General features: G+C 40.9%; 1 protein-coding gene across 7 annotated transcripts in view; it reads left to right on the plus strand.

Moving 5' to 3' along the window:
- The window catches only part of LOC126428302 (lysine-specific demethylase 4C-like), a 383,324-nt gene that overhangs the window by 95,821 nt on the left and 262,303 nt on the right, over nt 1-25,200 (plus strand). For all 7 annotated transcript variants that reach the window (XM_050090225.1, XM_050090224.1, XM_050090228.1 and 4 more), the window contains one exon: nt 21,550-21,849. In XM_050090225.1, the coding sequence (XP_049946182.1) occupies nt 21,550-21,849 (300 nt within the window). The remainder of the gene's footprint in view (nt 1-21,549; nt 21,850-25,200) is intronic.

Here is a 25,200-nt window from a genome sequence, read left to right on the forward strand (position 1 = left end):
ATACAGTCAGAAATGAAGCACGACAACTGACTAGATTTTTAAATCTAAGATGACTAATTTCTGTGCAGAATGTAATGTACTAAGGAGACGACTGCAAAGATTTTCAAATGAAGAAAAATTTTCGCTAAATTCTCCTTCACAACATCTTCTATCACACGCAGTCTATTATTTGGTTCTTGTTGATTATTGTCAAATAAAGCAGCAGTGTAAGTAACAACAAATAGCAGTCTCTTGCCAATGTTTTGCTAATGAGACGATTCCTCTTTTTTTTTTTTTTACGCAATAATCGATTCAAACCAGACGAAGCACGTGAAAAAGGAACGGTACCCATATAAATACGGACGGAGTGCCTGACGCATAGCAATGGCTACCTGGTAATGCTTAACTACTAAGCTTACGACTCGAACCAAACTACTGTAGCTGTATCGTCATTCATTCGACCTAAATTGTGTCTCGTATTACAATGGACCACCTTTGTTTAGATTTGGAGGTGCGGCCTAAAACTTTTCTTTCCCCTTGAATTTCGAGTCTCAAATTTCAGGTGCGGCTTAGATTCGGGAAATTTTTTTTTTCCTTGATTTCGAGTTTCATTTCTCAGGTGCGGCTTAGATTCGAGAAAATACGGTAATTTTGACTAGTAAGAACTGAATACTATGACAAAAGAATATTATTGTATCCCGCCACTGCAGAACAATACTGTGCGTCAAAGGCTTTAGGACGAAGACTGTGCAATTCTTCATAACAACAAACTGCTTCCAATGAGTGTGACGTCACAACGGTTCACATTAGGTTCATTTGAACAGTTGTCAGCGGGTTCATGCGCATGCGCAGTTGAGTCGTGTGGCTGTTAGCTGTATCAGCAGTAACAACAAGCAGCCAGATGCTATCCAGAAACATTTTTCTGGTGTGCCCAAGCTGCCAGATTCACGCATGTGCAGAGCAGTCTTAGTAGCAGTGGGGTGGGAATAGCCTCTATGTGACCAGTTTTTACTTTTAGTTATTTTGCTGCTTCCTCTCCATTTACAGCTCTCACGTCAAATGAAAACAAAATAGATTTCTGTGGCCAGGAGCTATCAAGTGAATTGAAATATATTCACATAATTATGGAAGGCTGAAATATGTTATTAGTTCCCCCCTGTATATTAATTTAAACCATTGACTATTCATATTTGTTTGCTCGTGCTTCTGAACAGTGATGTTGCTATTGGTTGAATACATCATGTGTCCTATGCTCTGAAGATCCGCAGTCGTCGGCTGGTGAGTTCACGTGAAGTGAGCTATGACTGGCTTACAAAAGCGCATCACAGTATCAATTTCAGTGCTGTGTTTGGTAGAATTCAAATATATACTTTCATAATACAAAAATATGCAGTGTACATGTTGCTGCACATCGAAGATATGTCTAAAACATGTGCCTTCCCCTCCCTTTCTCCCCTCCCAGGGGATGGGGGGATGTTCATTTTCTAAAAATGGCTGGAAGTTCTACGTTGGTGTATTAAACTTTCAGCATTCAAAGGATTGATAAGCTTTACAGTTTCGAGGAAAAGTTTACTGTCACTTTAGAACAGAAAAATTATATTTTCACCAGGGAAAAGTGTAGTTTTAACCGGGAAAAAAATCTGGGAATTTTTTTCCTCGTCCGCCTATACACCCTCATGTATTATTTGGGGCATTAAAAATTAGTGGCACTATATTTATTTATTTATTTATTTTCTGTTTACAGGAAACATATAGTGAAAACACACCCAAATTATATTACAGGCATTCCCCACCAATGTCTATGCACTTTTACCGTCGTTTTGGCAGCTTCCATATTTGTATAGCAAACAATTCACCTGGTGCGTCTTCCCAGTGCCACTGATGTACATCTGCATAAAGTTTATCATTGGTGGTGAACTTCTTACCACACATGACCTCTTCCATTGTGTTGAATAGGGCAAAATTGTTAGGAGCCAGATCCTGCAGCTGTGTAGCATGTGGCAGCCTAGCAAACCCCAGTCGGGGCACGGTGGCGATGGTCCGGCGATCGGCATGTGGCCACATGTTATCTTGTCAGATCGGAATGCCACGGCCCCATTTTCCATGCCAACGGTGTTGAATGTGTCGACAGATTTGGTTCAGTAAGCTGCGGTACCTATCACTGTCGAGGTTCATATTGGGAGGGAGGCAACCTGCCATAGTATCCCTTCGTGATCCCAGAACACAGTCGCCATTTTTTTCTGTACAATAAGTCCCATCCACGAGTTGTTGGGACGAGGGCTCCCAGTGCGCTTCTACTGTTTCTTTCCTGGAGTGTCTCGGAGGAACCGTGACTTTTTGATGGTGACCGAACACTCAGAGAACAGCACCGGATTGTACACTGTAATGTTGCACATATAATTGACATCTCTCCACACACTTCTGTTTCTGTGCAATGGTGAGGTGACTGGATATACACTGTTCGCACACGTGTTTACTTCTCTAGTTCATGAAACGAGATTCGCACAAGCCCCAGTTTAGAGTTATCGACACACTGAGCACTGTTTGGTACACATGCAGTTGCTGGATGCGCAATGTTTTGGAGTTTCTCAGCACAGTCCCTGCTGCCTCTGAACTGTAATACCCAGAGAAAAATAGATCTGTGACTTGGTGCTGTTTCCTCACGTGTGCTATTAACCTCTTGTGGATGACTGAAGCAGTCACACTTTCCATCCAGAGAAATTGCACTGTCCACCCTTCCGTGTCCTCTATTATTATTTTCACATCACATCTTTACAAAGGAGTAAACTTCGATAGCTGAAAAACATTTTATAACAAACCACAATTGTCCGTCCAGTTTCCAAGCTATGATGTTTTGAAATGATAGCAGGACATTATGGACACCCTGTACAGTGTGTATGTACTTTTGTGTGTGTTTTTGGCAGCACTAATTTCAGCTCTTGAAAGTCAGCAATTCTGTCTCCAGATTATTTATTTATTGGTTTTGTCAAATGGACTTTCCTTTTGGTATAATGATTTGTTTCCTTCATTTGGTATATCCACAGGTAAGTTTTGGTGATGACGGAACTTTCCCATGTTGTGAAATTGTTTGTAATTTTGGAATGACATTGTAGGTGGATGACATCACTTATATAGAGGTGGTGTGGTAATATATTATGTTATAGGTTGTTGGAAATAGTGGTACAAAATGACTTTTAATCATTTTAAATAAGAAATTTTAAGAAGATATAAATTAAGTTGTTTCTCTTTACTCTTTTCATTGTTTGTATTTAACCCAGATTTTCCGATGTCATGTTGAACTATGTACTACATGTGAAGTGAATGCATTTACTTACAATTTTGGAAGTCTAAGAGAGAGATCCTGTTTTGACATGTAACACAGATGTCCAAAAGACAAAGTTTAGCTAGAAATTTTGCTAAATATGAAGCACGGGGGCAGGAGATGTAGGAATTTCAGGTGATAAAATACTTCCACTTTAGACATAAACTTTTGCCAACTTGATGTTTCTTTTCTTCAGCACTATTGTTGTTGTTGGGAACTGATTGCACAGGTCATTAATATACACAAGCATGTCAGGTAATGAGGTAGATTCCGTCTGGAAGACCTTACACAAAACTGTTGACAATAACAAAGATCTTCTCAGATAGGCGATTTTATCAAAAAATATACAGCTGATACAACCAAGGGTGTAAAACTACACGACACACGTTAAGCACAAGTATTGTGAAAGATTTATCAGGTAGGGTCCATCCCCCAGGAGCTTGACACTCTTTGATGAGCTCATACTTGCCTACCATGGGTCTCCAGCCATTGCAGCACCTTTTCCCTTCCATGCTGCATGCCAGCTATCCTGCTATTCTTTCTCCCCTCCTTTGGGGAACATGCCTGGGATATTTTTGGGAATGTGTTTTGCGTTTTAGTAACCTGTCACCAGAACAGTCCCTCCTCCATTCTTTCTTTCTTCATTCTCCATTTCGTACCCTTCCTCTGCTTCGGCATTTGAGGTTCCTCTTTGTTTCGTCTTCCTCCATGTGTGCTCCTGAAGGCCGGCCCATGTGTCTGATGCATAATAGGGACTGGGTAATGCATAATTCCCAGCTCCAGGTTGACAGATAGGGTTAGCATGTACTCCCTACTACAGGCCAGACCCAGGAGGGACGATTGCCTGAGCTACTACCGTCCCACATTGCCAATTGGTCCCTTTATCTGGAGTTTGCGAGGCGTGTCCTAGTGTGAACAATCACCTAATGTGGGGAGACCATCTCTGAGTGGAGGCCCACAGTTGGAAGGTGCATACCATAGGAGATGCTGGCAATCGTGGGGGGATTTTTTCACAATGAGCCGTTCACCATTTCAGTCCATGTCTAGTAGACATAAACGGAATGAGGCTAAAATTCCAAGACTCTCCAAGCTGCACCTCGGTTCCTCATGGTATCACATACTGAAGGTCAATCTTTTGCTATGGTTAATCAGTTTTTTATTCAGAAATTTATTGATGCAATTGCCAGTCCTGTGAAATGCCGCTCTTGTTTACATAATAGTACTTTGCATTTGGAGATCAATAAGATTCTCAAGCCCAATGACGACTTCACTCCTACACACCTATCCTCTTCATGTTGAGGCCCATCAAATGTTGAATTCTTCACGTTATATCATTTGCACTAGGCTGCTCAATGTTCTGACTGAGGGAGAAATCCAAAGTTACCTCTCTGATCAGGGCATCGCTGTAGGCCATCGGGAAATGAAAAAGCTTGATCCGACCTTAGTGCTTACATACACTCTATTTCTCATTTTTGATAGAGTAGTGCTTCCATCATAGAGCAAAGTAGGCTATGAAGTCACAGCTCACCGTACATTCCCAGTGTGATGTGTTGCTACCAGTGTCCGTGTTACAACCACACTCAAATGTCCTGTCGAAACATGGCTAAATGTGTTACTTGTGAAAAGGATGTTCATGATTCTTTCTCCTCGCGATATCGAATGCAGTGGTGACCATGTAGCCTCATTGTGAGAATGAACCATGTATCTCAGTGAGCAGACTGTACAGGAGATTCGGATGGAAAAACTACCTTACCCTGTCGGAGGCTGACCCAATGATAATGCCGACCTCTCTAGATTTCGTGGAACAGAATCCTGCCCTGTGGCAATGAGTCTTTGAAGGCTGGCACTCGGCAGCCTCCAAGGTGACAACCCTTTGTTTGTTTCCCCGTCATGACTCTCCTCCAGTGAAACATTTGTGGTGTTAGATCCAATAATGAGGAGTTCTGGCAGTTCTTGGAATTGCAGCGTCCCCTTGTTTTCTGCCTCCAGGAAACAAAATTGCATCCTCGCGGCCTCTTTGATGTCTCTCATTTCTTTCCGGCACATTTTTACCTTCACTGTGGAGGATGGTATTCCATCTCATGGGTGTGTCTTGCTGCTCATCTGGGATGGTGTTCATAGTCAAACCATATCACTGAACACCTCATTTTTCTTCCTCACTTCACCTTTTTCTTTGTACCGTCTACATCCTTTCGGCACTTGGTGTCATCAGGGTAGACTTCCTCCAGCTTATTGGGCAACTCCCTTACCCCCTTTTCCCACTCAGTGATTTCAATACACACCATCCGCCTTTGGGGCTCATTCAGAACCTGTCGGTAAGTTGCCGTCTTGGCTGCCCTTCTCAATCAACTCGACCTCATCTGCCTTAACATTGGATCACCCACGTTCCTTTCAGACTCCACACACACCTGTTCCCATTTGGACTTCTTGTTCTGCATTGCCCAGCTTGCCTGTCATCTCTAGTGGTCAGTTGTCTCTGACATGTACTCGAGTGACTATTTCCCATGTGCTATCTGTTTGCTGACTCTTACCCCACCTATGTGCTAAGCCAGTTGGCAGCTTTCTAAGGCCGACTGGAGGCTACACTCCACCCTAGCGACCTCCGACAAACAACATTTCCCCAGTTGTGATGATCAGGTAGAATACCTTACAAACATTATACTTACTGCCAAAGACTGTCTCATTCTTTGCTCTTCACCTTTACTGCACCGTATCCTGGTCCCATGGAGGACTTGAGGCCTGCTGTGATGCAATTCGCACACAGAGATGTGATCTCCATACTTTTAATATCATCGTATGATGGCGAACTGCATTCGTTAATTGCGCATGCAGTGTCGTCGGATTCTTTGGGATAGCAAGAAAGCTAGCTGGTTTTCATTTACCAGTTCTTTTAACACTGCCACTACCTCTTCCATCGTGTGGGCCAACTTCCGATGTCTATCTGGTACCAAGGTCCATTCCCCAATTTCCGGCACAACTGTAGCAGATGATGTCATTGTGAACCTCATTGCTATCTCTAACATCAGGGGCCACTGTTTTGCGGAGATTTCGAGTTCCACCCATTGGAAATAAGTGGAGGCAGCTTGGGTGATACCCTTCTCCTCTCAGAATCATGAATACTACAATGCTGCATTTACTATGAGAGAGCTAGATCATGCTCTCACTTCATCTCGATCTTCCACCCCAGTGTCGGACAGCGTTCACATTCAGATGTTGCAGTGCCTGTTCATTGCGGGCAAGCACTTTATCCTTCATACATCAGTAGCATCCAGGCATGTGACATGTTTCCCAGATGCTCGTGTGAATCCAGTCATGCCCATACTCGAGCCCGGTAAGGACAAACACCTTCCTTCTAGCTACTGCCACATTTTTCTGTCTCTGGCAGTGTTTGCAGGTTGATGGAATATGATTCGTGCCTGGCGAGAATGGTGGCTCGAGTCTCGCAATTTACTAACCACTGCACAATGTGGATTTTGGGCTCGCCATCCTGCAGTTGACCATCTTGTCACTTTGTCCATCCATGTCACGAACAGTTTTCTGCACAAATATCGAGACTGTGGCCGTGTTTTTTGATTTGGAGAAAGCTTATGGCATGTGCTGGAGGCCCGGTATCCTCCGTACACTCGGTACTTCCAAGTCCACCTGCCATGTTTCCTTCAGGAATTTTTAAAAGACGGGGTTTTCAAGGCATGTGTGGGTTTTCCCTTTGTGGACACCTTTATCCAGGAAAACGGGGTGCCTCAGGGCTCCGTTATGAGCATTATCGTCTTTGCTGTATCCATTAATCCTATTGTGCCCTGTTCCCTGCCGGGCATCTCCGGCTCCCTTTTTGGTGATGATTTTGCGATCTATTGCAGTTCACCATGGACTCGTTTCCTCGAGTGACGTCTTCAGTAAAGTCTCGATCATCTTTACTCTTGGACCATCAACATCATCATTTGCTTTTCCACTGACAAATCCGTTTGTATGAGTTTCTGGCGGCCCAGTGGGTTTCTTCCACCGTATTTATATCTTGGGCCTGTTGCCCCTCACTTTGTCTTGGGGCCCGTGCTCAATAGAAAAGCTGTACGCAGTCCCACGTGTCCTAAGGGTGCTTCCTGGGGAGCGGATCTGATCACCGTCCTCCCTGTGTACCGTTCCCTTGTCTTCTCGAAACTAAACTGTGGGTGTTCCGTTCGTGCACCTGCACGTCGATCCGTCTTACGCCGTATGAAAACAATCCACCATTGTGGAATCCATTTGGTCACCGGCATTTTTTACAGGAGTCCGGTTGAGTGTATTTACGCAAAAGCTGCTGAACTACCGCTGTAGTACCGAGACGATGATCTCCTCAGCAGATATGCATGCTGTTTCTATGCCGTGTTTGGCCACCCATCCTATGCCTCCTTCTTCGATGACTCCTGTGACTGCCACTATGGATTTCGTCCCTCTTATCTGTTCTCTCCTGGATTTCGCTTTGGCAATTGCTCTGGCAGCTTAACTTCATGCTACCTGCCACTTTTCCAGTGGACCACCTTGACTTCATGTGGCGGGGCCATACTCACTTGGGCTTCGTTCGCTTCCTAAGGAAACTACTCCAGTTTCGATCTATTGCTGTAAGTGTCTCAACATTTGCACAGTACTTAGTGGTAGTACCTTTGTGTACATTGATGGCTGTCGGGTTGTCTGTGGTGTCGGGTGTTCCACTGTCATTGGCACCGATGAGTTTAGGTATCAGCTTTTGGAATTGAAATAAAGAGTTAAACTTGAAGCTTTAGATGGTAGTACCCACTGTCCTTGTGCTCAAGAAATAAAAATGTGATTGCCAGTTTGACCTGAAGAGCTACTTATACTTAAAAGGTCCATAATACCTTTGACATAAGTTCTACAGTAGCCAATAGATTTCCACCAAATGTTTGAACTGAAGTTCCATATTCTTTGTATTGACACACGAGAGAGAATGCGGTGAAAACAGAGAGCGCTGTCAGCTATCGGTGCTGTTCCCAGCTTTCAGCCACAAAGTGCAAATAGTGGCAAGTGAAACAATAGTCACCTGTAGAGTTGTGAGAACAGTGATCATTCCCATGAAATTGTATACAAAATAATGTTATGTGATTAGACCAGCTAGACGCGTGAAGCAGCTGTGCCACACCAATTGCAACTGTTGGGATCTTCTTTTGCTGACTACTGTACTTTAACATAGCCCTGTTGTAGATCTGAGTATTAGTCGTAATAGTAATTGCATTATTCCTCAGGCATCTGACATGTACCAAAATGGAATGTCAGCAAGTCAATAATTATTCCTTTCTCTTGCAATTTTTTCAGCAATTTGCAAATTAAACAATGGTTTTTTTGCAAAATTCTGTAGCTAAGAGGCATAAAACATTTTTAAAATAAGTTCTCTTCCTGGGCTTGGGCTAAAGTGTGAAGCAACGTGGAAACTCAGATGTTCAGGCCAAAACAAGAATTCTGTTAAAGGTTGGAACTAAAGAGCCAAATGCACCTGCTAATAACTTACTGTAAGGTCCATAGTACTAAAGTACCTTGGAATTTGGTAATAATTCCTGTTTATGTGTAGGCTGATTATAGCCTGTTTCAATAATTTTATTTAAATCTTACATTAGTGACATATATGTAGGTTGGAAGTTAAATAGTGGCAACACTGCTGTGGAAGCACTATGCAATGGAATCTACTATTGTCGCTGATAGCACATGTTGTTGACATACCTATCTTACCTCCGGGCAAATGGACTCACCCGTCCCACGTCACCGGCATTCGCACAGTCGAGGGAAACACCTTCACTTGTGAGCGAGCGGTCTAACGTAACGGTGTCACTGTGTTTTCGAAACAGGAACAACGGAGTTGGATCAAGATTGAATGTGCCAGAGGTCCCACAGCATGACAGTGTCATTAAGGTCTTGAAGAGGCGTGCGGTGAATCGGCAAGGCTGTACAGAACAGTGGCACGTTGGGTAAAAGCCTTCAACGAAGGTCAGCAAACTGTGGCAGGCACGCGTCGGGCAGGTTGTCCAAGCGTCTCTGAAGTAGTAGTGCATGCTGTTGGTTCGTTAGTGGACAGTGATAAACGCCATTCAATTCTCAAGCTTACCCACGAAACTGGATTAACACATACAACTATGCTTTGCATCCTGATGGAATGCCTGGGCATGCAAAAAATTGCATCATGACAGGTTCAGCATGACCTCATGGAAATGCAGATATGGATGCCTTACAATGCTGCTCAGACGCACTTTGAGCACTATAAGCGTGAAGGAGAGAAGGCTTTCTTATGGTGTATCATAACACTGGATGAGACGTGGGTCAGATCGTATGAGCCAAAACTGAAACTCCAATCTAACAAATGACGTCATTATGGGTCGCCGCGAAAGTCAAAAGTGTGTCAGAGCTCCAGTATGGTGAAAGTTATGGTGATGCTTGTGTAGAACTGTGATGGTGCTATCCTAACGAGTTACGTTCTTCCATGGCAGACAGTCAGTGCACAGTATTACTGTTAGTCTTTGGAGCATCACCTGCTACCAGCTTTGCGAAGGAAGTGCCAACACGTTCTGCGCAACCCACCCATCATTTTGCACGACAATGTGCATGCGCATACAGTGCAAGCTGTGGCTGCTCTGTTCAGTCGATGGACCTGGGAAGTACTGTACTATCCACCACACTCCCCGGACTTGTGACTTTTATTTGACTCCAAAGATGAAGGAACCACTCCGTGGCATTTGCTTCAGAACTATTTCAGAGATTCGCAGGCATCAGAAAAGACCCTGCTAATGGTATACTACACCTTCCTCATCGCTTGCAACGTGTTCTACACAATGCTGATGACTACTTTGAAGGAAATTGACAGGTACAAACATGTAACTTTTTTGTATCTGTTGTGAATAAATAGTTGCCACTATGTGTGTTTCAACCCTCGTATAACTGTTCCATCAATATTCTGTAAAATTGGAGGCGGGTTTTTGTATGTTGTTGCAGTCTCTGTTTTCAGCCAGAATAACGCGTGCAAATTTGAGAGGTTGCAACTCTTTTTTTGAACTGTCAGGATACGGTACAACTCTTTACAACTGCGTTGATGATATTAAATTGCGACTTTATACTTGTCTAGTTTAGTTGAAAATACTTCTTTCTACTCTGTTTATTAAAGTTCTACTAGTACATTTTGAGCTTCCTGGTTATGGAGTTAGCTTCACAGCAATTGCTGTGGTCTGCATCACTTGAACCAAATTCTGTTTCCATAATCCTAGAGCATTTCATTTCTTTGCCTGCAGAGCAAACATCAAAAATTTTCCTTTAAATTTGTACACCTAATTAACTGTTCTTGGAATCATTAATAGCTTTACTCTTAGCACCACACATTACTGACAATGACCTCAGCATTAGATAGGCTTTTAAGAGAATTTGTGTGAATTCCATTTTGTCAGATTAAGAAAGTATTAATTCTTCTTAAACCTTCTTGCTCGGTGTTCAGGTAATGCCTGCAACACTGGCTCTCCTAAGGATGTCAATAATTCTAGGTAATGTTGGCTACCCCAGCGGCCTTGTTTTGACGTAGCACTTTCAGTGCTCCATCAAATTTTTCTCACCGATCATATCTTCTCTCACATCTTCACTTTCTATGATACTACCTTCAGTTAATTTCCCTTCAATATATTCCTTCGACCTTTCAGCTTCACCTTCTTTCCTTACTTCTCACTTGCCACCTGAACTTCTGATATTCAAGCAGTTGCTTCTCTTTCCTCCAAAGACGTTTCTAATTTTCCTCTAAACATCTTCCCCTCCCCCGTTTTGGCACCATTGATATTCCAAAATTCATTTCGTGGCATATGTTGCTCACTGAGTACATTTTGTTTTAAAAGAAGTAAACCACCTGATCTATCAATTTATCACGGAATTACTTTCGGAACTGATTGTTCGATACTTGAATCTTCTCTATGTAGTCTTGTATGCATTTGATTTCCTCTCGCAATCTTTCTTTCTTTGTTTTATGGTATTGTGCTGTTAGAGTCAGCAGACACAACATATTATATGATCTTCTGTAATATATTAAAATTTAACAATACCAGAGAAGGAAAGTTGCTACTCATCATATAGCGGATATGCTGAGTCGCGATAGACACAGTATAAAGATCCACACACCTGTAGCTTTCGGCCATTAAGGCCTTTGTCAGCAGTAAACACACGCACACGCAAACGCAAACGCAACTTGCACACACGTCTGCAGTCTCGGAGAGCTGAAACCACACTGCAGACGTGTGTGCAAGTTGCGTGCGTGTACGCGTGTGTATATGTGTGTCTACTGCTGACAGAGGCCTTAATGGCCGGAAGCTATGAGTGTGTGAATCTTTTTACTGTGTCGATCGCGACTCAGCATCTCCGCTGTATGGTGAGTAGCAACTTCCTTCTCTGGTATTGTTACATTCCATCCTGGATTTTCCATTGTTTGATATATTAAAATTTCATTCATAATGAGCATCTTGTTTCAGATCCAAGTTAATGTAAATTTAATTTGCAAATAGAAAAACTCCTGTTTCTTAAAGGTTTAAAAGACTACTTGTAACATAGTAAAATGGTGATATAATTAATCTGTGTGTTCCAATTGTCTTTGAATAAACATTTTGCGAATTTTTATTTAATACTGGAAAAGATTTTAAACAACAGTAAATGTGCCATAGACAATGCTCTCAGAACATTTGTACCTTAACTAATAACCTTTTCCAAATATGTTTTGTTTTATGGGAAATGTAGACTATCCATAAAGGAAGAACTCCGTCTGAACACGCCTTGAAAGCCCAGTGGTACAGACTAGCCGCCACGTCATCCTCAGCCCTTAGGCATCACCGAATGCGGATACGGAGGGGCATATGGTCAGCACACTGCTCTTGCGGTTGTTGTCAGTGTAAGAGACAGGAGGCGCAACTTCCCAATGAAGTAGCTTCTCAGTTGGCCTCACAATGGTTGAGTGCACCCAGCTTGCCAACAGCATTTGGCAGACCCGGACAATGACACATCCAAGTGCTAGCCAAGCCAGACAGCACTTAACGTTGGTAATCTGACGGGAAACAGTGTTACCACTGGCGATTTGTCCCATATGCACTACATTGGCAATAAATAACAGCACACTGCCAGCATTAGTTTGCTGCTCAGTATACGTCAGAGATAAAAACTAAAATTTGCATTTATCACAATGGTAATAGAAAAAAGGATTGAGTTGATGTGGATAGTACTCAGAGACATATTCCCTGCCCACTGTGGCAGTAATATGTTCCCATACACATTACATTGTGGTTTTTGTATCTGTTGACTACACATCTGTTATCAGTAGACATTAATTAGAAGAATGCTAGGTTACACTCACAATTTACAGTTCCATTTTCTCCATTCATCAAATGGAAGTGATATAGTGTAACTCACAGGAGATGACTTTAATATGAGCCCACTAAGTATAATTACATGTTTTTTTTTTTCACTTGTGATACACCTGTGGACCTTCATATTGTCTGTAGTAGCAGTTGGAGTGAAATAATTATTCCTAGCATATATGTTTGTTGTAAAGCTGTGGACTGCTTTCTGCTTAACTTTTTTTTTATATACTTGGTTCAGTTTGTAAGACTTAATTGCCAGCTGTATTTAGCATTTTTAATTATCCTATTGCGGTTTAGTATTTTGCTGCTGCTGCTAATTATTGTTTCAGATTTGGCTACTTTTTTCATAATGCATCGTTTCTAGAGGTATTGTGCTCGCTTGTTTCCATTGCTGCCACCAGTATTAGTAGCTAATGAACTGGCATAATTTTGATAGTTCTTGTTTCAAACATTTCTTTTCCTCTTTGTATAATTAATTTTCTAAACTTGAGAGCAGCGAAATTGGTGACTGGTCCTCGAAGTAGAGAAGAGAAGATTGCTTCCTATTTTCTTGCAAGTTTCCACACAGTTTTGTTCTCATTGTTGGTTTTAAGCAGAAGAAGTAAAGATTTCGACAAATAATATATTTGTCTATAACGTCCACAAATCAGCTTTTGACACCACAAGCATTTCAGTGACTTTCAGCCACAGCTTTACTATGAGCATGAACCACTAGGTTGAGAGCAGAGCTCACTGAATTGAATGAATTGTGTTTGCAGTAAACGCTTGTTCATAAATCTCTCTTATATTTTGCTGCATTTAGGCTGTGGATGTAGTAGACATGGCAGTATGACAATAACATGTATTTACAGACGTGTCCTGAGGAAGATGTCTTCTCTTTGGGAGTGATGAAATGTAATATGAGGATAAGATGAACTAACTTTTCTCTTCCTACTAGCGTTTTGATTTTTCCACAGTATATTGGTATTATTCCTTAGTTTATACCATATCTGTGCTAGAATATTTTACTGTGTGCTTTCTGGTTTTAGCCATGCATCTCCTATTTTTCAGTGATTTATCATCAGATGTAATTTTCAGAATACCTTAAATATAGACCTTTTTGGTTAGTTGTGAGTAGAGGTACTCTGCATTAGAACTGAGGAAGACACATGGCTACACTCCAGACAAATAGCTTCAGGGAAGACTTCCTAACTCGTAAAATCTATATTCAATGTTAACAAATTTCTCGAGAAACATTTTTCTTGCCATTGCCAGTCTGCATTTTATATGCTCTCTACTTCGGCCATCATTCGTTATTTTACTGCCCAAATAGCAAAACTCATCTACTGCTTTAAGTGTCGTTGTTTCCTAATCTAATTTGCTAGGCCTCACTTGATTTAATTCAACTTCAGTCCATTGTCCTTGTTTTGTATTTGTTATTGCTCGTCTTAAATGCTTCTTTCAAGACACTTACCGTTCCGTTCAACTGGTCTTCCAAGTAGTTTGCTGTCTCTGTCAGAAATGCAATGTCATCATCAGCAAACTTCAAAGTTTTTAATTTGTATCTCTGACCTTTAATTCGTACTCCACATTTTTCTTCAAGTTTCCTTTACTGCTTGCTTTTAATGTACAAATTGAATAATGTTGGGTATAGGTTACAACCACGTCTCACTCCCTCTCAACCACTGATTCCCTTTCATGCCTCTCGACCCTTATTACTGCCATCTGAATTCTGTGCAAACAGTAAACAGCATTTAGCTTCCTGTATTTTACCCCTGTTCCCTTCAGAATTTCAAAGAGAGCATTCCATTCAACATTTTCAAACACTTTAAATCACAAAAGGCTGTAAACTTAGGTTTGTCTTTTATTAACCTCTCTTCTAAGATATGTTGTAGGGTCGGTGTTGCCTCATGTGCTCCTATATTTCTCCTGAACCCAAACTGATCTTTCCTGAGGTCAGCTTCTATTAGTCTTTCCATTCTACTGTGATGAAGTATTTTGCAACCACGACTTATTAAACTGATAATGTACACTCCTGTCAACACCTGCTTTTTTTGTAACTGGAATTACTAGTCTTCTTGAATTCTGTGAGTATTTCACCTGCCTCACACATCTTGCACACCAGATGGAATAGTTCTGTCATGGCTAGCTCTTCCAAGGCTGTCAATAGTTCTGATGGAGTATTGTCTGCTCCCTGGCCCTGTTTCGACTTCGGTCTTTCAGTGCTCTGTCAGATCCTTCTCGCCCTATCGTATTTCCCATCTCGTATTCGTCTATGTCCTCTTCCGTTTCCATAATAGTGCCCTCGAGTACATTGCCCTTGTATATACCCTCTGTGCTCCTTCCACCCTTCAGCTTTCCTATCTTTGCTTGATACTGGCTTTTCACATGAGCCCTTGTTATTCATACCGCTGCTTCTCTTTTTTCCGAAGACCATTTCAGTTTTCCTGTAGACGGTATCTATCTATCTTCTAGTGAAATGTGCTTCCAAATTCTTACATTTGTCCTCCAGCCATTCCTGTTTAGCCATATTGCGCTTCCTGTCACTCATTTTTTAGACATTTGTATTCCTTTTCACCAGCTTCATTTGCTTGTTTTTATATTTTCTCCTTTCATCAATCGGATTCAGTACCTCCTGGATTTGTACTAGCCATTGTTTTTTTTTTTTTTAACCTATTTGATCCTCTGTTACCTTCACTATTCCATCTCTCAATTCTTTTTCTTCTGTATTCCTTTTCCCTGTTCATGTCAGTCATGGCCTGATACTCACTGTGAAACTCAACCTCTGGTTCTTTAGACTTATCCAGGTCCCATCTCTTTAATTTTCTATTTTTTCTGCAGTTTTTTCAGTTTTGATATACAGTTCATGACAAAGTACCAGAAAGCCCCTTCAGTGTCAAATGGTGTGATATTAGCACAAAAGTTGGTGTGAGTGATTCGTCTTCAGGGCAGTGCTTTTGTCATACTGGTACATTTTGCCTCATACGGGTATGTCACAATGACGCATTCGCCCAGAATGGCTGGATAAAATGGTTGTATGTAGTGCTCAGTTGGACAACATTGTGACCTCACCTGTGTGATATTAACAGAGCTTATAGCTCCTTCTACATTATTGACACAAGTTCGGAGCACTTCAATGGGTTTATGGTGACAGTTTGATGCAGCCAAAGGTGGCATTTGCTGTTGGCAGGCATACCAATGTGACAATCTCCATTGTCTGAAAGCAAATATGCGAATACTTTTCGTCACTCAACATGCCAGTTGTAGCATACCAGATAAATGTCAATAGAGGTCAAGTAAACGATTAAATCTTCTCAAAAAGTATGTCTTTTTTGAAACTTGAATAATTTGTGATAGTTAATTTCTTGTAATTTGGTATTCTGGTGTAGTAACCCTTTAAGCCACGTACTTGTGTATCTCAAATGTCTGCACAGGCATTAACTGGATTGTTTACTTGCCAGTTGAGTTTTGGGGAAAAAATTGTATTGCTGTGCTGTCCACTAATGACAAGCAACACTTACATCATCAGCTAAGTGTAGGAGTGTCCGTGCACACACACGGAATGTGAGATACTCTAAAGAAATTGGAAACTGCTGATTGACCCCGTGGAAAGAAAAAAAATTTATAAAGCAGTACATGAAAATATTTTGAAGGATACTGATAATTTCAGTGCACAGTGTTTATCGAGCCATTGAAAGATAGAGGAACAAGAACCTATAAATTTCATAAATTTTCTTTACAATGGACACTGCACAAGAAATTTATGGAACTAAGGGGGCATTTTCCTCATTCTGCTTTATTTATTGTATTTCGTTACGACTAGTTTTTGCCAGTGTCCCACAACAGGACTGCTGGAAACTAGAGCAAAGAGACTGCAGTGTAAGACTTCGTTTCATAGATTGATTAAGAGTGTACCATGCTGAAAGCTTCTTTCCAGTCATTGTTTATGTTGTCAACATAGTTAAGGTCATTTTCTGAAAATTTTGTCGATAATTTTGTTGACAAATAATTTCTGAGGTAGTGATTTATGAGGAATGTCCAATAAACAAGTTTCCCTATTTTACAAAAAGTGCTAGCTTCGCTTGCGTAGACAGTATGGCTATTAGAGATTTTTTTGTTTTTATTTAATCAGATTTTTATGTTGTTAACAAATGGATACATCTTCTAACCTTTTCACACTAATTAAGGCCTTATAAGTAAGGTCTTTTCCAAATGTACTTCTGACCAAAAAGCAATTTTGGTAGCTGGAGTCAAAAGATTTGTTAATCAAGCCTTTTGTGTTCTTGTGGAGATGTTCCATAGCAACTTTCATCCCATAACAAATATTTCTTTATAACTAACTGATAAGTGAAATACCAATTTTCATAAAATCAGCTTTAAAAATTTTTAATGCAACAAAATTTTTTCTTAAAAATTTTCATACCTTATTGCACAGCCTTAGAGGTTGAATTTCCAGAAACACTGAAACATGTATTTTTTTTATTGTTTTTTCATTTTTATCTGAGAACTCAAAATACCAATTTTCATAGATGTAACCTTAAAAATCCTTTAGTACATGGTGTCCCACTCAAGAGACCCCACAGACGTGTATGTATTTACACTGAAATTGCACTGTGTAATTTATGAGGTTTGACATCGCAACACTCATTCTGCAATATTGTTTGACACAACAGTGTGTTTTGTGTGTCACTGTGGCTGGAGTTCAGTGTTCAGTAATAACGTATCACTATTCTGTCGAAGAGCACATGTTTCTTATTAAACAATATTGGACTGCTGGTTCTATTAAGACATGTCAGTGAATGTTCGTTGAACGGTTTGGTGACAAACATATGCGATCTAAAATGCTGCATACAAAAATTATCAAACAAGATGGGGAGCAGTGGAATGGTGTTGAATCTCCACAGCAGGGGACAGCCATTATTATTGGAAGAAAGAGCGATTGAGATGAAATGCTCGACGTTTATTTTTGGTATGTGTAATGTCGCAGAGCATGTCACAGAGCTGCGAAGAAAGCTGAAATGTATCCATATAGGTTTACAGTTGTTCAGGAACTGAAGGTCAATGACAAAGACAAACACATTACATTTTCCTGATAGCTTCAGCAATTTATTGCTCAGAGGCCAGGAATATTGCAGTACACATGATTCAGTGATGATGCATGGTTCCAATGCTCTGGCTATGTAAACACTCGGAATATACGTATGTAGTGTAATGTGAATTCACATGCACTGTTCGAGCAACTCCTGCATTCACAAAAAATTGGTGTTTCTATCGTGACAAGTGCAGTTTGCATCGAAATGTTTTGGGAATTTGTGAAACAGGTAGCTGATGAAGAACTTACTGTCGGGTGGTAACAACAGGATGGCGCCACATGACACGTCTTGAGTGGCTGTGGCTGAGGTCGAATAATTTTTCCTTGGCTGAGTGATATTGAAAGGAGTGTGTCAACAAAGGTCACCTGATGTAACACCACCTGACTTTTTCCTCTGCAATGCAAGGTCTACAGGAATAAACCACACAACTTGGAAGATTTATGAGAGATCATCATCCGTGAAATTCAGGCAGTGACTGAAAGGTTGTGGCAGCAACGTTTGAGAATCTGCAGCGTCGTGTTCAACTGTTTTTATGAGTTGAGGCTGGTCACTGCCAGCACCTTTTTATGATCCAGTTTTATTACCCCATGAACAAGGTATGATTTTTATGCAAAGCCTTTAAGTGCAGTATAAGCAAACGTTTGTTTTTGGAGCCACTTTCGAGAGGGACAGCCTGTAGTTTTTTTCATAATTATTTATTTAAAAAAAAAACTTTCATCAACTAACCCCGTTAGTGTTTGAATTTACAAAAATGGTGAAACATTTATTTTGTATTTTCTGACTGAGAAACCAAGTACCAATTTTTGTTGTTCTAGCTTCAAAGTTGCTTTAATAGCAACATGCTTTCAAAAAGCATTTCATTCCCTATTTCACCCCCTTGGGGACAATCCCTTCTTAAACGATGTCTGCTATGGAAGATCCACACCCTCTCCAAACTTAAAGTTTCTGTCTAATGGTTTGGGCTGGGCGATGATGAGTCAGTGTATCAGTGTGACCCTATTTCACCCTGTTAGGGGTTAAAATTCCAAGAAAAACGAAACCTGTATTTTCTCATTTCTAACCAAGAAGCTAGACATCAGTTTTTGAAAGACTTAGCTTTAAAAATGCTTTGGCAATGAAATATTTTCATAAAACATTTCACCCCCTTAGTTGAATTTCCACAAACAGTGACATGCATATGCTTTATTTCTAACAGAGAAGCCAAATCCAAATTTTCTTAGATTTAGCTTAAAAAATGCTTTCACAATAAAACATTTTCAAAAAATTTTTCATCCTCCATTTCACCCCCATGGGGTTGAATTTACAAAAACAGTGAAACATGTATTTTTGCCATTTCTAACTGAGAAGCCAAATTCAAATTTTCATAGTTAGCTTTAAAAATGCTTTAATTATAAAATATTTTTATAAAAACTGTCATCCCCTATTTCACCCCTTAGGGTTTCAATTTCCAAAAACAGTGAAATGTGTGTTTTTATTTGTAACCAAGACGTCAAATGCCAATGTTCATAGACATAGGTTTAAAAATACTTAAGTAGTTCTGTAATAATGATATATTAAAAAAAGCTTTCAACCACTATTTCACACCCATAGGGTTAGATTTCCAAAACTGCTGAAACACACATTTCTGACAGAGACCAAATACCAATTTTTGTAGGTCTCTTGTCAAAATTGCCTTAAGTGGCATTTTTCAGAAAAATCCTTCATCCCCTATTTCACTCACTTACGATTGGAATTTTGAAATATCCCTTCTTAAGTGACACTTTCAGTGTAAGATCCACATGTTCTCCAAATTTCAAGCTTCTGTCCTGAGCGGTTCGGACTGGCCAATGATGAGCCAGCAAGCCAGCCAACCAGGACATTGCCTTTAATATATAGAGATTACACACAAGTAATCAAGCTGAAATAATTTTATTGACAATGCATCTGTTGCTTTTTAATCAAACAGTGGAAAATCCAGGATGGAATGTAACAATATGCTACTGTAACAATGTGACTCAAATTCTGTTACTCTTTAGATAGAAGCATTTTTGGTAATGTGGCACAAGTTTTTCCCAAGCTGTTCTGTACCAGCTTGGGTCCTGTGCTCGTAATCAGCTGTTCATGTTAATGTGACTTCATCATTGGTGTTGAAGTGATCACTTCCAAGATGACCTTTGAGTTGGGGAAACGTGAAAATTACGTGGGGGGTGAGACGTGGTGAATATGGAGGATGCAGGAACATTTCAGAGTCGAATCGAGCTCCACCTAGGTCGTTAGAGCTTTGTGAAGCCGAGCGTTATTGTTGAGGTAGAGGCAGGTAGTAAATGAGTGACGTCCCTGACAAGTCCCAAAAATTGGTTGCCATAACTTCTCTTGCCACTTATGGTCTTTGCCTTGTTTTAATTTTTATTATTATTATTAATTTTTTTTTTGTCATTTTCACTGGGTTTGCTCCACACTATGCTCTAGCTGTTTTGTCTCAGAGGTTGAATGCTGGACCCAGTTCTAATCTCCATTTGAATGCTCGTACAGCGTAGGCAGAGGTTAACGTCCGACGGATATTGACAGTGGAAAGTTATTTTGATATGAAAAAACTAATGACCGAGCACTGCTCACAAGCAGACACACATTGTAGTGGTAAGTCCATGCTAGTTGACAGAGCATACTGGCAAGATGTGGCAGTAAGCATCATAAGCCTTTGTGAGTTAACCAGTCAAACACGGCGGCCCTCGTGCACACTTTACTTTGCAGAGAAATAAAATGGATAAACTTACTTATTGGATGACTTTCGTAAATAATATGCTGCATTCCCATAATGGCTGGCTGTATAAATTACTACTAGTAGGCTCGAGACGAACATGCTACTGGCTTGGCATTTCAGCATTGAGGTGATAAGTCTTCTGAAAGAAAGTTTTCGAAATTGTTTCCACAACCTTGCAATAATGTTGGCATAAAGCGTTGCTGCAGCATGTCCAGATACACGAAACGTGTCACTGTTCTCTCTGCAGAGTAAATGGTCCTTAAAATTTTGGAGTGGGCACAGACAAAAGATGTTAACTTTAGGTGAACCACAAATGTGTTCCACAGTCTCATGTGGAAATTCTGTGTCCCAAACACACACGAAATGACAATTCTCATTCCTGGACACGATTTGTGGATTCATCTCTGAAAACTAATGTCTGTGAAAAATGTCTTCGTCCAGTACCGCTGCAGGTCATTGCAAAAGTCAGAGCGAAGATCATTGTCCGGAGTAGTCAGCACATGTAATTGCTGTCGGTATGCTTTTAACATGCAAACATTTCTGTAGAATGCAACTGTCTGTCAACTGTGGAATCTGTGGTTCTCTGTTTGCTCGTGTTATCCGTTTCTTCAGGCTCTCGACAAACAGTTCCTGCAAACACTCCACTTTCTCTGCTGGTGGTTTTAGTCTGCCTTTTTTTTTCCCGCTGTTCCACGCAATGAGTTGTATCAAACTTGGATTTATTTGTCCTTGCAACTTGTCTTAATCATTGTCGAAATGCCACAGTATGTCCACATTTAGCAAATTTGGGGACACTAAATGCACACACTACTCCATTATACACCATGTGCTGACTAACCGTGAACTCTGCAACTATGTCAAGGCGTGTATTGTGAATCAGAAATGCTCCGTCTGCTGACAGGTCTCTTTTTGTGTACGTCTTTAACTTTTTGCACATTCATCTTCTGAAAACCCAGGGATACTTAAAAATAACACTGTATTTATCTCACTAGTGGGTTATGTGGTTCACATTTTGAATTTTTTTTCTCAAAAATCTCATCTCTCTTGGGATGTGAGTACACAACTAAACAATTTTTGCAGACGATGTACCTACTGCCTCCAAAAGGCGGTTCTGTTTCACCGGATGTCAACCAGAGGACAGACTCTGCTGGCGAGAGCACACCGCCTGGCACAGTGGGTGTTTCAGAGCCCATCCAGAACAATACGTTGAAGCAGTTGTTGGCCTACCGTCCCACTGTGGGTGCAAAGCCCACTTCCGGAGGGCAGAGCAGAGAAGGGAGCATCTCTGCTGTGAAGCCGGCAAGTGTCGGAGTGAGTTCAGAACGCAGCAGACAGCTCAGAGCTCTCATCAAGCTGTTGGGACCCACAGCCAATCTCAAGGTATTTCTGTTGTTTCTTTTTTAAAATCCTGACATCCCATGTGTTGCAGTGATTGAACAAGGCTTATCACTATTAAAGGCAAATTAGTACAAATGCTGTCCTGTGTGGCCGAGTGGGTCTAGGCACTTCAGTCTGGACCTGTGCGACCGCTACAGTTGCAGGTTCGAATCCTGCCTCCGGCGTGGATGTGTGTGATGTCCTTAGGTTAGTTAGGTTTAAGTAGTTCTAAGTTCTAGGGGACTGATGACCTCAGATGTTAAGTCCCATAGTGCTCAGAACCATTTGAACCATTAATGCAAATGTCAATTTTGTCATTTAAATTACTAATCAGCTAACACGTAGGCACAGTTGCCTTATTCCAGTTGCAGGATGCTTATCTAACAAATTCCATGGGCAACAAAAATTTGATTTTTGTATTTCATATTATGACTAACAAGGTGTAAAGATTTAAAATGCTATCATTATCTACTCATTAACCCTAGGACGCACAAGCCTTTCCTTTCTTTTTCTAACTTGAATGCCTAATAGAGGGGGGGGGGGGGAGGGGTGGTTCGGCGAGCCCACATGTATTACATAAGTTTACTGACGAAAAAGTACAACTTTCAAAATGGTTTATGTATTTTAACTAAGGCATTAGTTTGTAAATGTTGTTAATTGTTATAAATATTGCATTGAGTGAATAAAAAATTGACATATTAAACTACGAAATACAGATGTGTTCATATACAATAGACTACTCTGAGTCCTCAACTTCAAGGCAAGAGACACACTTCACAATTTTTTCTGAATGTGTGTTACACACGTTTATGACACTGTCCACAATACTGTTTTGGTTTACTTAGATTGTTGTTCTTCCGCTTCTTTGTTTTAGCTTCTCTTACACAAATATGGCACCCACCTTTCCCTGCAGGAGGCTGGCGTGCTTCTGTTGTCACTTCTTTCTTCTACCTGCAATTTCACCAGTTCCATCCCAGCTTGCAGAAAATAAAGTTTCTGTTTGTTGTTTCTTTTCATTCCATCTTGGATGTTGCTGGATGAATATGGTGGTTACATCGATAGCACAAATGTCGATGAGAGAGTAAAATACCGATAGAGGCCATCTCTTTGTTCCTCTCTTGCAGGTGTACATAAGCGCCATTTGATCAATGGTATCAATTCCACCTTTAGAGGAATTATAATATGCATTTATCTCGGTTTTATTCTTCTCTCCTCCAACAGTGCCTTTATCTTGGTGCATTGTTGACAACATCAGTGAGTTTTTACTTGGTTTCGTTTTGGCTATGTAGGACACCAAAGTTACTGGAGGCCTAACTGTTGATGGGTCTGTGAACAACAACATTGATGAATGTAGCTCTCGATTTGACGTGTTCTTCATTATGTCTGGAATATGCTTCCTGTTTGTCTGGAGAGTTCCTACTGTAGTAACTTTGTAGTCTTCGTATAACTCTTCCGCCAAATCCACCGATGTGTAGTATCGGTCTGTAGTAATATTTCGACCAGTATTTTTCACAGGTGCTACCAGATGTTTGACGACAGCTGCTGAACCCCGTTCTTCTTTCGACAAATTCTGAACATTACCTGAATAGGGTTCCATATTCAAGACGTATATGTCAACTGCCTCGTACATCATGCTTGTAAGGATGCCGTACTTGCCCACTTTATCCTTCATAAATACTTTGAAGTGGCAGCGCCCTCTAAACAAGCCGATCATCTCATCAGTGGTGAGGTGGGACCCCTTGTTTATACAGTAGTGGAAACCAATCATTCACTTTGTTGAAAACATCATGGATTGCCGTGAACTTGTCTGCTTCCCTTCTTAGCTGGCAGGTACTTTTGTCATCAAACCTTATGATTGCAATAAGTTCCTCGAAACGTTCTCTTGCCATAATACCCTTGTAAACTGGCCGACCCATTAGGTCTGACCAAAGATCGTGTACACTGACAGAGTTGTCCTTATTTGCCCCCATAAGTATCAGGCTTCCTACAAATTCTTTCTCATTAACCAAAGTAACATTTCCCCTAACTGCCTCTTCATTTGAATGTTTTACTATAACATCCATGATGTCAGGTGTAAGAAGTAACTTCAAGGGTTCTCCAGGTGAATAGCAAACACCAGCTGGAGTTACTCCTGCCTGCTCCCTTACTATATTAGCAACAGACCTCTGAGGAATTCTAGGCTGTATGGTTACGAACCTTCTTCCAGACTTGGCCACAATAACATCCTGATTGTCACTGCCTGAAGCTGCGCTATCTTCATCTTCTCTAACATCCACATCACTTTCCCGATCTGGATCATACTCCATAACACCATCCTCATATTTACTTTCACTCCCCGAGTCAGAATCTTCATCTAAAATTTCATTCAGAACTCTTTCTAAAGATGAGTCACGTATTCTTTTAGTCATTTCTAAGTCTGGTTGTGAACAGTAGGGAACTGCACTAAGTCACTGCAAGTTTACAAGATAAATAACAGCTAACTGACATCAACAATCACTTCCTCTGAAAGTAAACCGATTGTTGTGAATATCAAGAATACCAACCAACAATAAACTAACTTGCATTGTTGTGGAGATGAGAAATACGAAATCCTACTAAGGGAAATTTTCTATAGCATGGAAGCCTAAGGGGGGGGGGGGGGGGGGGGGGGGGCTGTTGGACCCATAATAAGTTTATTTTTTCTTTCAAAGCAGGAATTTTCTATAAAATATATTTACACTAACGTTTCATAAAATAGCCAACAAACAATAACTCAAAGGGAATATGTAGTATGAAAGTTACTTGGGCAAAAGCAGGGGACATAAAAAAAGTTGTGGGTTCAGTGAACCCCCCCCCCCCCCCCCCCCCCCCCTCCCTAGGCGTCCTAGGGTTAAGAAACAGATGGCGGTAGTCTCATACACACGAGGTGTGAAAAGGCAGCGCATTAATGGAGCTGTCATGTGAAAAGGTTTACAACATGATTATGGTCGCATGATAGGAATTAACAGACTTTGAATGCAGAATATTAGTTGGCGCGTGACGCGTGGGGACATTCCATTTCAGAAATTTAATATTCTGCTACCCACAGTGTCCAGTGTGTGCCAAGAATATAAAATTTCAGCCATTACCTCTCACCACGGACAACACAGTGGACGACAGACTTTGTTTATCAACTGAGGACACAGCTCTTTTGCATAGAATTGTCAGTGCTAACAGACAAACACTGCACAAAATAACTGCAGAAATCGATGTAGGACGTACGCCGAAAGTATCTGTTAGGACGGTGCGATGAAATTTGGCGTTAATGGGCAATGGCAGCAGACGACTGATGCGAGTGACTTTGCTAACAGCATGACATTGCCTGCAGCGATTTTC

Source organism: Schistocerca serialis, chromosome 12, assembly GCF_023864345.2.
Source record: "Schistocerca serialis cubense isolate TAMUIC-IGC-003099 chromosome 12, iqSchSeri2.2, whole genome shotgun sequence".
Taxonomy (NCBI): Eukaryota; Metazoa; Arthropoda; class Insecta; order Orthoptera; family Acrididae; genus Schistocerca; species Schistocerca serialis.